Below are 17763 nucleotides of genomic sequence, written 5' to 3'. Positions count from 1 at the left end.
ACAATTTAAAAGAGATTCGATTTACGCTAATAACATTCAACGAAGAAAAAGCACGACAGACGGCAACCAACAAAACACCGGACTACATGCAGACTCCTGACTTTGTGTAGAGTTAACATTTTGTTGGTGCTCACATAGAACATGGTACATGTATTACCTTTATAATATCCACCAGCTTCAGGGACTTCCACACTGGCCCCGTCTCCTTCAGCTCCAGTCTTCTCTGCCTCCCCAGTTGCACCAGTTGTCTGTGCAGGTAGTAACAGCAGAACAACACCCTATATTTAAATCAAACAGAAGGACTGGACTCGTCTTTGATCATGCCCGCGTCATACTGTCCCGATTTTTATATACGATGGACACCCGAATGCGAAAATTGTAAGTTCGTACGAAGTTGGTCCCGATCTCGTTAAAATACCCAAAAGTGACCGAAGCAAGTACGATGAATAACGAAGTCTATACGATTGTGCCGAAAGTATATACGATAGCAAAAGATGGACATACGAATGTTAACCGAAGACGGTATTTAAGCTTCATATCTCAGCCGAAGCCTACAAGATGGATCACGAAGGCTACACGATGGATTACGATGATGGCGCGATGGCCATACGATGTTTAAAAGTTACGATGAATTTAAATTATATGCCGAAGGCATCACGCGTTTTAAATTGTTTGATCAATATTGAATATACATTATATTGTACATTTAATTTTTGGTTTAATCATAAAACGGAAGACCGTGGGTATTTCCAGTTACTGAATAATTTGGTTGATTTCTAAAAAAATAAGTTTATGTATCAAATATGCGTATTCAATTTACCATTTTCTGCATGTGTCATATACAAATATAGTGTCAATATTTGTCCCCAATATGTTACATACGATGGGATGCCACGCTCGGCAATGCCTTGTTTAAACTGTAAAATGTGTGCACTAGTCTGAATAATCACCCATAATTATGCCCATGTTTACTGATCTATCTTAAAGGTAAGGTAAGGGGTTCGTTGATCCCTTTTATTGAAAAGGAAAGGAAGGATGTGGGGAAAGCAACAAATGTGGCAAATATGACATATAGGAAACAAAATGTTTATGGAGTAAACATTCGTGTGACAACAACTCAGACGATACATAAAAAGTCAGAATAATGAAGAAAAAGTTGGTTTCCCTATATACGTGTACCTGCAGTGTTGGTATACGAGGCGCGTTTATGATTTTTATTATGTTATTTGATATGAAAAATTGACAAAAAATAATATTTTATTTGTAAAAGTAAATCCTGAGCCTGTAATACCTGCTCTTCTTGTTCCATTTGAATTAATAGAAACAACGCTGTCGCCTTTCTTGTTTGCATAGAATCATATGATATGAGGTCCATGTTCTTTTTTAACTGTCGTATTAGACTGACCAGTGCATATCGCGCATGGCACTTTAAATGTATTTAAGCGCGAAAATTAACTTACATTTAGCTGGATTTATTGCCGTCGTAGTTCCATCTTGTCGCCTTCGTACTTTTATTCGATGGCATCACGACGGGATTACGAGGTCTTCACGAAGTCGTGTTGCCATCGTAAGACCTTCGGTTATCTTCGTGATTCATTCGTGTAGACATCGTAATGTCAAAACTGCCCGATGGAAACGATGAAAACACGAATGCAATACGATGTTCAAAGATGCATTCCCGGTGACATTACGATGGTGAGGATGGTGATACGAACTCAATACGAACCCTAAACATCGGACGCACCTTCGGGGATTTTTTAACATGTTAAAAAATTTAGAACCCTTCCCGAAGTTGTCCCCGAAGGCTAGAAAAAAAAGTGGCCGATGGTTCTACAATGGTTAAAGATGGCACTACGAATAGCCCGATCTGGATACGATCAGTCCCGATTTTGAAAATTTCCATAATCGTGTTGCCATCGGCGTAAAAATCGGGACAGTGTGACGCGGGCATCAGCAACAACAACAAAAAACCTACAAAATAACAATAAACACATGCACACACACACAAATCAAACTGAGCGTACTCGTATATAGTTACTTAACGCATGTTTTATTGCTCTTCAATTTTTAATTTTTTTTTTGCCTTTCAACTGATTTTATTTAAACGTCACTTATGATTCTTTGTATTCAATTTCAACTCAGAAATACGCCATGTTTTCCCAGACTTAAAGATCAACAAGTTATTATATGAACTACAGAAACTAGAATCCACTTTAGTACGGATAAAGACAATATGTATACCTTTGAAAAAAAACATAAACACCGTATACAATTATTTGTGCATTCAACAGTTAGACTATAGACCAACAGCTCCCTTTATTCACAATTATAAGTTTCCAGATCGTGGATATTACAACTATAACAAGTAAGAACGAGATGATAACTATTACAAAAGACAAAGACTTTTGCAAAGAAAATCTGCAGGGAGGATAACAATATACTACTTTTTTTTATTTGTTACATGTAAGAAGAACACTCAAAGGGGTCCCAAAACAGGTAAAAAGGAAACCAATTACCGAAAACCATTAAAACAATGTCCCGGCTTTAACTGATACTACACTGTTTTTAACCTTGAAATAACAGGATTTGTCTTACCCTTCTAGGGCATCTTTGATTAGATGGCGTTGTCAGTTTCTCTTCGACTTATGGTTTTGATGTTCTCTTGGTATCTGCCATTTCTATATTAATAAGTTAGCGTATTGAAAATCAGAGAAACCTACCAGGAGCTGATGGAAGTTAATTACAATCAATTCTTCAATGACAAAGAAGATAGGCTAGTAAGGGCTTTAAGTAAAAGCCTGAAACTGTATTAGCATTAACAGGGAAAACAACAGACCTGAACGTGTATATCAAAGTTGCAACATGAATTATAAATACCAAACATTAATCCTTACCCCAGCCTTCTATAGAAATGGCAAAGATTCATCAATAGAATAAAATCTGTTGATGTTTCCCTGATAATAATTTTAACAAAAGTATATGAAAAGAACTGCTTAAAAAATCTGGTGAAAACAGGTACAGGTAGGACCAGAAACCAATTAGCTTGTGTGCTACGGAACTAAGTCTTAAATTTCATCGTATTAATTGATCAAAACAAAACATCCACATGCTAATTCGTTCAGTCATGTAAAAACATTTACAAGTGTTTATAAGACAATGTTTTGCTATTGAAGCCATCCTGTAATTTAATTTAGTTAGATTGTGAAGTTCAGTCAAAGTTTACTGACTGTATTCGCTATATTCTACCAAGATTCATTCCAATCCTGTTAAAAGAAAAAAATCGTTGGGTCAAAGAATCAGTTAAAAAGCTATCTGAAAGAATATCACTGCTATTATTTACATAAACCATGAATTCACATGCCTAACAGATAGTTCTGTAGAAGTTCTGGCATTCATGATTCATCTACTTTACCAGTTGTAAAAGATATTACGAACATTTACATACTAATCACATACGAAACAGGTCAAAAGGTAAGCCAAGAGGTTTCTGAATGGAACAGACAAAGAGAATGTTACATAAATCAAAAGAATAGTGTATGCTGTTTATTTTAATAGCATCTCTTATTAACGACACCACCTATGATCATCGTTTTAAGTTTGCTATATCCACGTATTATAATTATCAAAACAACTAAAATGATACTTTTAATGACATACAATATCCTTTAAATTATTCTATGAACATGTGTATATCCAATCTAATTATGTGGCTTTCAATGGGACAGCAACCCAGGTTTTTATTAGAGTTATTTGTGTCATTCTTGGCAATGTGGGTCAGGGACTTTCTATACGAATATCATGAATATAGAAAATCTCTGTGTGGGTCCATAACTTCTGAATCAAATTTGATATCAATATATTCATCTTGGACTTGGGAACAACATATTAAAACTTAAAAAGCATTGTTAAAAAAATTCTCAACTTATTTCATACAAAAGTGCACACACTAAAATGTCTTGCCTGTTTTACTGACCATTGATTTTTATGTTTAAAGTCAAGATAAAGATTTAACGGCACGTATCGTATACACTTAACTTTTAAAAGATTCATGATCTAGATGATACCTGCTAGACCATCATGTACACCATAGACGATACCTGCTAGACCATCATATACACCCTAGATGATACCTGCTAGACCATCATGTACACCCTAGATGATACCTGCTAGACCATCATGTTCACCCTACAATCATTCCATACACCAAATATAGTTGCTTATAGTGCTTAAGACAGACAAAAACACAATAAATTACATTGACCAATAAACCCTGAAAATGAGGTCAAGGTCAGGTGAAATCTGCCAGACTGTAATGTACCCCTTTCAATTATCCCATACAATACACTTAGTTGACCTACTGCTATCTGAGAAACACCTAATCAAGTAACCTGAACCTCGGGATCACTAATCAATGAAATGAGGTCAAGATCAGATAAGCCCTGTCTCATTGACATGTAGACATGCAAGGAACCCTTATACAAAATACAGTTATCTAATGAGAAAATCAAATTACAAAAAAAATATATTTTTAAACAGTAACTGAACCATGTAAAATAGGTCCTGGGCAACTGACATATGACAGCTGGAAACTTCCTAACATAACGTATTTAAAGTGATACAATTCATGAAGCATCAAATTGTATCTTCTTAAGTATAAACCTTTATACAAATAGTAGACATATCATCGCAGCTGAGACAAAAAAACAACTTAAAATATCATTTTCAATTAAGGTCCAAGCCAATGACAATATGTCAGAATGATACACATGTCTATTCTTCACAACAAATTGACCTATCGTGTATGCTTACTGCAGAACAGAGTTTCAACAGACTCAATCCTGTAAACATACTGTCACAACTGTAGCATAAATAAGGGTAAAAGGTTCTGTAACAATGTCTCAACACCAACTTTAAACTTACAAATTTTGTTTCAACCCATTCGACTGTGAAACAATATAAAGGAATTTGCAATTTTTACCAATTTAGGCGTCAATAGAAAAGTTGAAATAAAGTTGTGCCTACAATGAATTTTGTCTTAAACTACACAAAAATTAATGAATATAAAACAGAAAATAATGGCCTGTAATAACCAGATGCTCTGCAGGGCGCAGTTTTATACGACCGCAGAGGTCGAACCCTGAACAGTTGGGGCAAGTATGGACACAACATTCAAGCTTGATACAGCTCTGAATTTAGATTGTGATTAAATAGTTGACACAATATAGATCTAAGTTTCTGACACAGATTTAATGTGGTTAAACTTTAAAAAAAAAAATTGCTTTTGAGCAATACACTATCCAGTTGAATATTAATCCCCTCGAAAAAACCTATTTGAAAAAACTTTCTTTTGAATTTCTGAAATCTGAAATGAGAAAAAATGTACCCCCAACACAAATTTTTATTTCTAATGCAACAATAACTACTCATTTAAATACATCATAAAATATTAAAATATAAAATGACATAGTCATGGTTAAAATTAGTATTAATCAATAGTAAACTCTAAAAATAAATACAGCTAACCATCTCAAGACAATCATCATTAATTTTCAAGCAGTGTAAGGGAGATAATCAAACATATGTATAACAGTATTCTTTCAAAGTGAATTGGAATACCTCCCTTACATTGCTTTTAAATTGTCTAAATTGTCCTTTGACCAGAAAACCCCTTGTTTCTCCCTTTTTTGCCAATAATTGCTAAATGATTTGAGCCATACCTCCCTTTCCTTCTCAAATAACCATCCCTTTGTAGTATGGAAACTTGTGGTATAATTTCACAGTACACTTAAACACAAGTTATTGACTGGAAACTACAAAAATGCTTATTTGGGCCACTTTTTTGGCCCCTTATTCCTAAACCTTTGGGACCATAACCCCCAAAATCAATCCCAACCTTCCTTTTGTGGTTATAAAAATTTATTGATTTCTATTTACTTATACTAAAGTTATTATCTGGAAACCATCTGTCTTTGGACGAGGCTGACAACGACGACGTAGAAGACAACGTGATACCATTATAACCAAAGCTTTTTTAATTTTTGAGGCTGTATAAAAACAACAAAATTGGTTCAAAAATATATTTAATACAAATAGAATTATTGCAATTAATTGATAGTATATTAAAATAAATCAAATCAAACAATAAATCAACATTTCATAAATAATAAAAAAATATTAACAATGCCATGTTTTAATATTGCACTAACATAATAAATATAATGATTTCATCTTCACAGGTTACTGGCAGAAATCATTCATTTTGATCTTGAAACTGGGTATGGCCTCATGTATTTCAAATGGAATGAAAATTTAAGATATTTTCAAAATACTTTGCTTTCAGCAAGTTCATCCATTTTAACTATTCTTTATTATAATAAGTGCACTCTTGATGATTTTTTTTAATTCAAAATGTTAACACAGTACAACAAATTACCATGGTATCCAGCAAATATTGTAATACACTAAAAAGGAACTTTATATTAAGGTATTTTCCTGTTGAAAAAATCCTACTATATTGACAGCTATAAAAAGATGAAATATAGATTATCACACTAGCTTTGATGACTGTATATCAGCCAGTTTACAACCAACCTTGAAAATCACCTTAATCAAAAAGGGAGTTATCCTTCCTTTTGATCTCTTTCTCTCCTGAAATTTTTATCACAGTTTAGACAGTGACCATGTGTACAATCAAAGGGATCTTTACATAATAAAATTATCTAGACATTCGATTTCAGTATAATCAAAAGTTAGTAGTACTCATATCATAATTAGTCTTTGTACGAGTGTGGTATAATGCTACTTCTTGTAGAAAGTGAGAGTCTATAGGACTCTGGCGAGTAGTCAAATTACCCTGATTTTTCTTCTTAGTGTCTGCATCTAGAAAAATAATTATAAATGCTATTCAGTAAGTTTTAATTGTTAAACTAAAATAGTAAAATAAGGAAATGTGGTATGATTACCAATGAGACAACTTTTCACAAGAGTATAAATGATTAGGGTGCAAACCACTATAGGCAACCATAGGACCTTCAACAAAGAATAACCTTTATACAGTAGCAAACACCAGTTCAGAGAAAAGTATGTGTCTATACATTGGAAAATACAAATACAATACAAATACAAATACAAATATTTTATTGGCACAAACTCAATTACAATAATTGGCAACGGTCCATACAACTAGTATACTAATAGTAATGATGCGGCAATTAAACAATAAATACTACATAGCATATCATTGGGCACATTTCGAACAATGAAATGTGCAGTTATAAATGTCAATATATATAGATTAATTTGTAAGAATAGACTACTGACATAAGTGTATTGTATGTTATAGCTTCAAATTGTTCATATTACTCATTTATAAGGAAATTTTTCCTTAATTCAAATGATTGATTAATAAAAGATGATATTAATCTAAGTGTTTTTCTACACTTGTTATTAAGTAATAGTTTGATATATTCATCCTCAGTTTTAGATTGTTTGTCATAATTTTTAAAATAGGACAATTTTGATATAAGAACATTTCTTTGTGATTCATATTGTGTGCAGTGCAAGATATTAAAAATGTTTTTCGTCTTCTATATTTTTATTATGACATAATTTGCACAACCTTTGGAATACAAGGAAATATAGATTATGACCTTAACTATGCAGACAAACATCCTAATCTCATTTGTCACATATGGTAGCAATAATCAATGATATCATTCAAGTCATTCAAACCTTCTGAATAAGACATGAATTTATATATTGTATATTGCAACACATATATTGAAAACATGTAGAATGTACTAAGTGACCTTGACCTTACAGACAAACATTTCAGAGATGGGTATGGCGCAGATTCAGGGTAAAAAATACTGATTTAATAAATGGCTATTATTTATATTTTTGACTCTTCACATTGCGGATTATGTAAAATGTGAAGAGTTAAACATTAATTTTATGGTTCAATAAATTGAAAATAACTTATTGCCATTCATTATAAATAAATTTCTATCAACAATGAGGCTCAAAGAACTTTTTATATTAATAATAACAACGTACACACATGTTGGCGTATGAATACACAACGTCAGATTGGGCATGTCACCATAAAAATTGACAAAATTGAAAATAAAAGTAAAATACTTTTACCCAATCAGAAGACAGTAAATACACCAAATTTATTTATTTACGTCTATACATAATTGGATTAATGAATATAAGAAATTTGATTAATTTATATACGAAAGTTTTGGTGATGGTGATGTGTTGTAGATCTTACTTTACTGAACATTCTTACTAATACAATTTTCTCTATCTATAATAAACTTGGCCCTTTGGTTACAGAGAAAAATATTTTGTAAAAATTTACAAAAATGTACCAAATTAATGAAAATTGTTAAAAATTGACTATTAAGGGCAATAACTCTTTAAGGGGGTCAACTAACCACTTTGGGTCAGGTGAGCTAAAAAAAAAAGTGCATTTTGTGGTGTTATTGACAGTATTTACAGTATGATGCAAAGTAGAAAATATCAAAAAATATTTGGGGTGTTTTGGTATGAAGTGAAAACTTAAGAACATGAACAATAAGATAGAGACTTACCAATTTTTTCCAACATATGCAAAAATGATGTAAGGGGAGGGAATGACACAACATCAATTCTGGATGTATCACTTTCAGCTGTAAAATGGAAATAGAAAACTATTAGGCATTGTAAATTGACCAAAAAAGAACATGACAAAATATTAATATAGATTCTAAGAAATGTAAGACATTATTTCAGTACTGGAGATAGTTTTAACAATTTTCATTTTCAAAATGCAAAGCTCTTAAGATATTCAAAATTTAGCTGTTTAGATTGGAGACATATGGTAATGATCTAGATTTAATCATCTTGAACTTTTATTTTTAATGATCTGCAAAAAAATGTGACTAAATTTAGTCTAACATGATTTAAAACATATTTTAAGGCCCATAAACTTTTTTAAAGCAATGAATTGAAAAGGCATCATCAAGGACATTGTTTGGCACAAACAAATTCACAAATCTCCAAATAATATCATCAGCTATTTGAACTATGTTCATTTTATGATTAAATAAATAAAATATAATATACCATTTCAGTATAAAAATTTCATTTACAATTCATTTATTTATCACAAATTCAAAATAAAAAAAAAGACATCATTTCAATAAAGTTTCTTTGTAAAAAAACAAGATAAAACAATATATTGTATGGCAACATGAAAGAGATCACAGATAAAGCTGTAAATAATAGACACAATTGCTGAAGATAATAACAAATATCATCTTTTTCTTTAGATGTCAAATTGTTTTGACGCATAACAGGTTATAACTTTGACCTTTCAAGATAAAACATGATAAGCTTTTAACATCAAACTGAAACGTGATTTTTTTAATTTTTTGTTTAAGAATGATAAAATAAACCAAATCTTCAAAAATTCTTGATTGTCTCCCTTCCTTTATTCTTATGTTTCCTTTTTAATTTTACAAATGGTTTGACTATTGAACAATTAAGCCCCAAATCAAAATACAAACTTAAAAATGTCCTATATATCTTATATAACAATATAGAGGAATACTTTTACATATAAATAACAACATTATCCAAAAAAATAAACGATAGGTATTCTTAAGAATTGACAATTCCATCACTAATTTCATGCGGAATGTCAATATTCTTATTCTATATCTTAAACCACTTCATTAAAATTTAGCCTGGACAAGTCCTTCATATAGCTTCTAGAATAAAAATCAAATTCTTTAGATAACTTATGGATTTATCTTTGCAATTACGTGAAGTTACTTTTTGAAACAAAAGGTGTTCAAAATATGGAGTTAACAATATGATGGATCTGATATTGCCATGTAACTCAACCAGCTCATAAACATGTACAATATACCTCTGTTTCTCCTAAACAAATCCTGGTCTAGCATACCAAATGTTTCTTTGTTTCCTTGTAGATGAGATTCTAAAACAAAAAAAACAAAATCTTTATAAAATAATGGCACACCTATATTATAATTTCAGCTTAAAACAAGAATGTGTCCTCAGTACACGAATGCCCCACTCGCACTATCATTTTCCATGTTCAGTGGACCGTGAAATTGGGGTAAAAACTCTAATTTGGCATTAAAATTAGAAAGATCATATCATAGGGGACATGTGTACTAAGTTTGAAGTCGATTGGACTTAAACTTCATCAAAAACTACCTTGACCAAAAACTTTAACCTGAAGCGGGACAGACGGACGGACGAACGAACGGACGGACAGACGGACGGACACACAGACCAGAAAACATAATGCCCCTCTACTATCGTAGGTGGGGCATAAAAATTGAATCTTTTTGTGTGAAATCTTTATTTCTTGTACCGGTATATATAAATTCATAATACATGTATACCTAATATTAAGATAATTTTGTGTTTTTCATTTTTGCTACGTTGGTTTTTCAACCAAACTTACCCGTTGCAAACTTTTCACTTATTGCAACAGTGGCGGATCCAGAATTTTTCATAAGTGGGGGCCCACTGGCTGCCTAAGAGGGAGCCCGATCTCTACACGCTTCAGTGATTCCCTATATAAGCAACCAAATTTTTTCTCAAAAAGTGGGGGGGGGGGGCAGGCCACCTGCCCCCCCCCCCCCCCCCTAAATCCGCCTTTGTGCAAAGGAAATAAAACCTTTCTATCAGAATCAGTTTGTGTTTACCTGGCCATCTAAATCTTTGCAAAGTGAACTGTCCCATTGAATACAGTATCTATTGTTCTCTGTGGAATGCATTCAAAGGGAACTTTAAATTTCTGACTGAAAAACTTATTATTCATTGCTTAATTTGACTGTAATTCTTCTCACTTATCTTGTAATTTTGAATATTTAAATGTAACATACAAAATAGCCACCCCTCCCCCTTTACTAAGCTTTAAGTTTAACTCCATCAAAAACTACCTTGAACAAAAACTTAACCAAAACTTTTTTGAAAACTCCTAGAAATTAAATGGTATATTTACCTGTCAACCTAGAAGCCACCTGTTTACAGGCCAAGTAATGCTGACAAGTAGGATGGTTCCACTGTCTATAACACTCCTCCATAAAACTCTGAGAATAGATAACATAAGAGGTAATTCATGGTCACTGAAATCAGGACAATAATTAAATTTAAAAAACAAGAGGCTCAAGTAAGAGAAATTTTGACATTCCTTACAAGGCCAAAGATATGTGTCTTCTATCAATTCATAAGGCATCTGTTAACATGGTATTGCTTTCTACTCCTGAAAAAATTTACCTGGGATGATGTAAAGATATAGATGCGTATTATACCAACTCATGTTAGAATGAGCATAGTATGGCATTAGTTGCAGAATCGTAGCTCTTAGGTCTTATAATATTTTTTTATTGTATGCCCATCATAGACCCCCTAGGTATATATAATCATATCATCAGGACTTAAGACCTAGGGTTCCCCAGCTAAGAATGGCACAAAAGAATTTTAATGATCTTACCTTTGGTAATCTAGATATTAACTGATGTTTTGTTGTCACCCCTTCTTCTGTGTCTTTTATATCTTCAATAAAAATTCAAAAATATATATAATTTTTACCCAACCTAGTTTTGGTAAAGGTACATTTTCAGTTTTATATATAATTTTTATTTTAATTATTTTAAGGGCATACGATACAGTAGAGATCCCTCGTTGATTTTTTCTTAAAATTTTGATTGAAGGTCAATTTCAATGTGTACTTTTCAAATATGCAAAGAAAAAAGTACCTTCATGACTTACTTTTTGAGATAATTTGGTTCGAAATTTGCATATTTGGAAGAAAATCCCTGAAATTTCATCAATAATGACTTTTAAAGCAAGTAACAATACTTTTGAACGAAAAGTCATAACTTAACCGTTTTTTTTGTAAAATATTCCCTTGATCCATGGCATCAACATGCTGAAACAAGTATAAGGTTAAATCAAATCATCATGTTCCGGATTTTGATTGCTATATCCGAAATAAAGAAATTGACCATATTTTTGTGTCTTTTCGGAAGTGCAGAAAAAATTTGATCGTTGATTTTTTCCTGAAATTTTGGTGGAGTGTTCTTGAAACAGTACTTGATTGATTGCAAAAGAAAAAAATTGGGGTCCATGTGCTTGTTTTTTCAATAAAAGACATATACCTTATTTTTTTACGACGTCTGTCAGTATGGCGATTAATTACGTTAAATTAAGTTTTAATCGCAACAACGTCGTGTAATCATTCCCGCCGTACACGAGTTCGCTGTCTAGTATATGCTACGTAGATTTTCACGTGTAGCTATATACTAGTTGTTACATAAATATTGATAGCAGCTTCGTAGCTACGATATTGAACTCGACCCCAATCATAAAATGGAAAAATATTTTTGCTAAACATTTACGAAACGAAATTTGGACAGGAACCTTTTCATAATATAAAAAAAGACTATAAAAAATGATTCTAGCAGATTGCTTTATCAGATATACGGCAAAAAAGAAAATCTGATAGAAGTATAAAGGTGCATCTCCGTCCGACATTAGTTCTAAATTGCTTCGTGTACTGTAAGGGGATAGATAACATTATTGACATGACAAAATGTGAACCAACTATACATTAAGTGAGGCGATACCATAAATTGACAACAGTACAACCTTCAACAATGACAAAACCGATACCGTATCGTCAACTTTAAAAGGTTCCGACATACTTTGATTTTCTTTTTTTTACATTCGAAAGATAGTCATCTTTCAAATTTAAATTATAAGCAGTACTTCTTGTTTTATAATAAGAGCTGTTTTGTGCAATTTAAATCATGCCATTATTGCCTCAATCGACCGAAAATGAAGTTGTAATGTACTATTTCATAGGAAGTACAGTAGCCGTTATAAGAGAATAATATTGAACCATGTCTTTATCAATAGATAAGTAACATAACCTTTTTTACGGCGTATACATATGAATATTGGCGGCCGTATTTGTTTGTCTAGAAGTAGAGCTATATTGAAAACACTTTGTTCGTCTGTCCGATCGTCTAACTATACGACGAGTTTTAACGTGTGTACACTTTCTTATCTGTCTGTCTGCAATTAGTATACATTTGCCGATACTTCAATTTTTATCTCTCAATACATTGAAGTACAATAGGGACATGCTTATACAAATAAGTAGACGTGGTATGATAACCAATGAGGCAAATCTCAATCAGAAACCAAATGGCTAAACGACTATAGTACATCGGAAGGCCTTCAACAATGAGTAAAACCCATACTCAAACGGGAAACTTACGACCTGATTTAAGTACAAAACAATGAACAAAATACAATATGATGAACATGATACCGAAAGACACCATTTAATTACAACCCCTTTTAACAGCTTGTGAACGGGCGTTTTCTTGTTTTGGTCTATTACATCCAGTGTCATATACAAAAAGAATACTAATTACAAACAAACTAACGTGTGACAATTCTGCATCTATTGGTAATATTTTGCTTAAATTCAAACCAAAAACGACACAAATATATTTTTTTTGAATCTTTTTAACGGACTTTTATTGACAGTTTTTCTACATACACATACAATATTATATGTTTTTAAAATATCCGAATTAAAATCGGCTATTTTTTTTTTATGTACCAATTTCAAGTCTAGAACAGGATAAGACACTCTCTTTATTTATTATTTTATTTACGAATAGGGGTGTTATGCGACCTTGTCCACCAATGAGGGTCTCGCACATGCAGTCGGTTTTGTTATTTCATTGATAGTCTGTTAAATTTGGCCTTACAATGACAATTCTCCGTAAAATTCGGAGGCTGCCAAATGCTAAACAAGAAAAGAAAAAAAAAGACACAAACTTAACTATTTTGATTCTGATGTTTTTCAATTCAAGATAGTATTATTTACTTCGAATTTATTATCAATAATTGAAAATAACTGTTCTCGTCATGAAAAATATTGCACAGAAGTACAACACGCCGTAGTTATGCCTTTTGTGTATGGATTTCAACACCAAACCCGATTCGGTCACCCTACGCGCCATACATTTTGTTAAATTTTTCTCATTAATCACGGGTTCATACGTTAAGTTTTCTCATTCTTTAAGTTTCATTAAAATAACATTTGAATGTCATAAATATGCAATTATATATTTGCCGCTGGATGTTAAGCAGCTACCAATTATACTCATTATTAAATATTGCAGGTCGTTTTGTTCCGAATTGTGTTATTGGTAAAATGTTTTTCAGCATGTTACAGTGTAAGCAACGAATAGTAAGATAGACCCCAATTCCTTGAAATTTTTCTTTCTCTACGTTAAGCAGATTCCGCTGGGCCGTGCTGTTTTGGCAGTTATTCAGTGCCAGACTAAAAAGCTCCACAATTCTTCTTCCGTCTTTCCATGTTATACTGACAGTACCCTCTTCTGTGTCTATCACCATTTCTTCAATTTCTTCATGCAAAATTGTATTTGATTTATTGTATTTCCTTTAATCTCACTGCTTTTCGGCGGATTTCTCCGCCTTTTAGAAACGGCATGACCACTTTTTCTTGGCAATGCATTTTCTATTGCTATTTTTGTGCTTTTGTCCATCCATACAGTAGGCTATCAATAGTTTGTCAGATCTGTCAGAATTTTCCAAGACGTTTAGCTTTAAACGCAATAAAGAAGATCTTTGTTTGTTGTTTCACTTTTCCAATGTGTAAATTTTTACTATGCACATGACCCTGACACATATTTTGTTATAAACGTTACATGACGTATGTTGAAAAAAGAAAACAATGTCACTGTCAATTTGTGTAGGGGATCAAAAGGGGTTTTAGTTACTTTAAAATACAAGTATCGTATGGAATAGTGAAAATCCACAACTTTTAATCAAAATTTCATTCATGTCTTTAATAAAATCAGTATTTTAGAGCACTTTGAAACAGGTACAATGAAAAGAAGCAAAACTTAACTGTTTTGAAGTAGAAACGTAGTTAAAACCAGATAAAAATTGACATGGCTGGTGGTCACTAAAATTGATGTATAAAAGTAAAAAATGATGGCTTCAAAACAGTGTATAAATTTGAAATAGGTTTCCCGGTTTCATTTAAGATTATAATCGTTCTTTTCTATATTTGGATACGCAAACGTCAAATTAGGAAAAATCGATTTTTTTGGCGAACAAAAAAGATGGCTAATTTTTTTTAGAACTGATAGGATAAAGGAATAGCAATAACAAGCTATTTTTTGTAATGTTTGTATGTCGTAAAGAAATTATATTGGTCACAAAACCTTCAAATTTTAAAATTTAATTGTAATAAAAGCACGACAAGTTGCAAAAAATACTTTAAACGTCAATCTTTTAGCCGATTAATTTGGCGGACTTTTTGACGTTACGGACGACTGTAGCGCCACCTAATTAATTCCCCCTGCTATTGTTGCTGATAAAGCTTGACGACAACGGACGTTTCCAAGGACTTGCTTTCCAACTGTTTTTAGCAGGTATTTTTTTGAAATTCGCGCAATGGAAATTAATGACGTCAGTGAATATTTCGCGAAATATGACTTCTTTTCAAGCAAAGTCGCGAAATGTTAACGTTCTGATTAGAAACATCGCAAAATTACAACGTTCTGGTTACCAACGTCGCGAAAACAACATGAACAGTTTTGAAAACGTTATTATCTGCCCCTGCTATTGTATCGTATTCCCTTAAATTAAAAAAAAAATTGTACTCTGGTAACATAATTATTAGTCCAATTTTGAAAAACTTCACAACAAAACAACCTTTAGTGTGAATGATTTTTTTCTCAGCATGTTTGAGAAAACAATAATGATTTGCTGTAGTTTTGCAATTTAAATGAAAGTGATGTCAATTAAATGACTAATATACCTCCATCAAAAAGAATAATTTAAACCTAACTGCAATGTATCATCAAAGTACAATAATTCAACTATTAATTCTGCAAATTGGTGTATATTATATAATTGCTTTGAAAATATACAGGTTATTTCATGACAAATTTGACCTTCTCCTTTGTCAATAAGATATATTTAAGTTATTGGTACACTTAGTGTTAGTTATAATGGACCATACAAAGGGTATAAGGCTTTAAAAATTTGAAATCAAACTATATCCACAAATTCCTACCAAAACAAAAAACTAAAATATTAATACAAAATCAATCAACTGCAAAACAAAAACTCTAAAATCCTGTAGATACATATTTCATGACAAATCCTCTCATAATAGTTCTCAATGGCCTAAATTATTGCATGGCATATAACCAAACTTGTACTTTTTACCCTGCATGTTTCATTTATTATAATATTGGAATTGTTGATTCTCAGTGACTTCACTGGATATAATTCTGAAACTAGACAATCTATGGATTATTTAGGCTAAATTTGGGGCTTTTTATAATAAACAGCAATTGAATTTTCATCACTTTAAAAAAAAATGACACAATTACTGCTGACAAACGCATGTGGTAGCTCCATTTACTTTGACGTTTCAAAAGCATGGTCTTTTAATAAAGCTCTTGTTGTTTCACAGTTGACATAGTTTTTAAGGATCTGATCTTTTTATTTCAAACTTAATTTGATATAAAAGCATCCTTTAAATCAACCTAAAGCAAATATCAAATCACCTGCTAGCACCCTTGCTAAAAATTCTCCAGTAAGCTGAATAACACCATAATCCACATACTGTAAAAACAGACTGAAATAAAAGAAAGATTTGAACAAAATAAATTTAAAGTCACTGTTTAGTTTACAAACCAATAATGGAAACAATAACATAGTTAAAATGCATCAATATCCATCACCCGATTTGTAATTTTGAGAACAATCTTGCATGGAGAAAATGTATACAACAATTAAACAGTAACCAAGCAATACATTCAAAGTGATTCTAAGCACTGAAGGGTAAAGAATGCTTTAATTTATCAGTGGGAAGTAAAGTTAAATATTGCATAGTATAAAGCATTGATTGTAGCTGATTCAACTACAATTCTGGACAAGGGAAGATAACTCCTTTTCTAAAAGGTAGTGATGAACCTTGGAAGATTTAGATATCAAGTCAGTACTATAAGGTTTAGATTGCAAGTTAAATATTGCATAGTATAAAGCATTGATTGTAGCTGATTCAACTACAATTCTGGACAAGGGAAGATAACTCCTTTTCTAAAAGGTAGTGATGAACCTTGGAAGATTTAGATATCAAGTCAGTACTATAAGGTTTAGATTGCAATCTTTACCCAAAAATAAAAACACATGTATTTGAATTGCATTAATGTATTGAAATATTGACTTCTTATGTCAAATCATGTAATTGTGGCATCTATTATAAGTGAGGGTGACAATGACATCACATTTTTTTATCACATTCTAAGTTTATAATCTATTGTAAGCACAAATCCCTTTAACATAAGCAAAAATGTCTCACACCAGTTTTTGTAGAAGGGAGGCCTAGATCTAGAGGTATGAAGTTATAAAAAGATAAAATTCAGTTGTACAAAAAAGAGTTGGTCTACTGGTATTCTTAATGTAAGAAAATAATCAATCTATCATATTTCAACCTATAAATAATCTATTTCATTTCAATGTTTACATTTTTTAGCAGGTGGTGTCATTTAAATGTTATATGATTATCTTGTCCAGGTATAAACATGTCCTCATGCTCAACTCAATGGTAGATCATCAGTTTTGAAAAATTGAGGCAAACATACACAGGTGAAGTAACTTTAAAGTATATCA

At 31.9% G+C, this 17763-nt stretch overlaps 1 protein-coding gene across 1 annotated transcript in view; it reads right to left on the bottom strand.

Moving 5' to 3' along the window:
* Window positions 1-6063: 6063 nt before the first annotated feature.
* The window catches only part of LOC139524584 (protein pigeon-like), a 91086-nt gene continuing 79386 nt past the window's right edge, over window positions 6064-17763 (bottom strand). The window contains exons 26-31 of the mRNA XM_071319466.1: window positions 16656-16726; window positions 11519-11580; window positions 11027-11114; window positions 9920-9988; window positions 8598-8675; window positions 6064-6879 (exon numbers count right to left, since the gene is read on the bottom strand). Of these exons, the coding sequence (XP_071175567.1) occupies window positions 6743-6879; window positions 8598-8675; window positions 9920-9988; window positions 11027-11114; window positions 11519-11580; window positions 16656-16726 (505 nt within the window). The 3' untranslated portion in view covers window positions 6064-6742. The remainder of the gene's footprint in view (window positions 6880-8597; window positions 8676-9919; window positions 9989-11026; window positions 11115-11518; window positions 11581-16655; window positions 16727-17763) is intronic.

The sequence above is a fragment of the Mytilus edulis genome, chromosome 1 (genome assembly GCF_963676685.1).
Source record: "Mytilus edulis chromosome 1, xbMytEdul2.2, whole genome shotgun sequence".
In the NCBI taxonomy this organism is placed as follows: Eukaryota; Metazoa; Mollusca; class Bivalvia; order Mytilida; family Mytilidae; genus Mytilus; species Mytilus edulis.
This window is presented reverse-complemented; position numbering and strand designations above follow the sequence as displayed.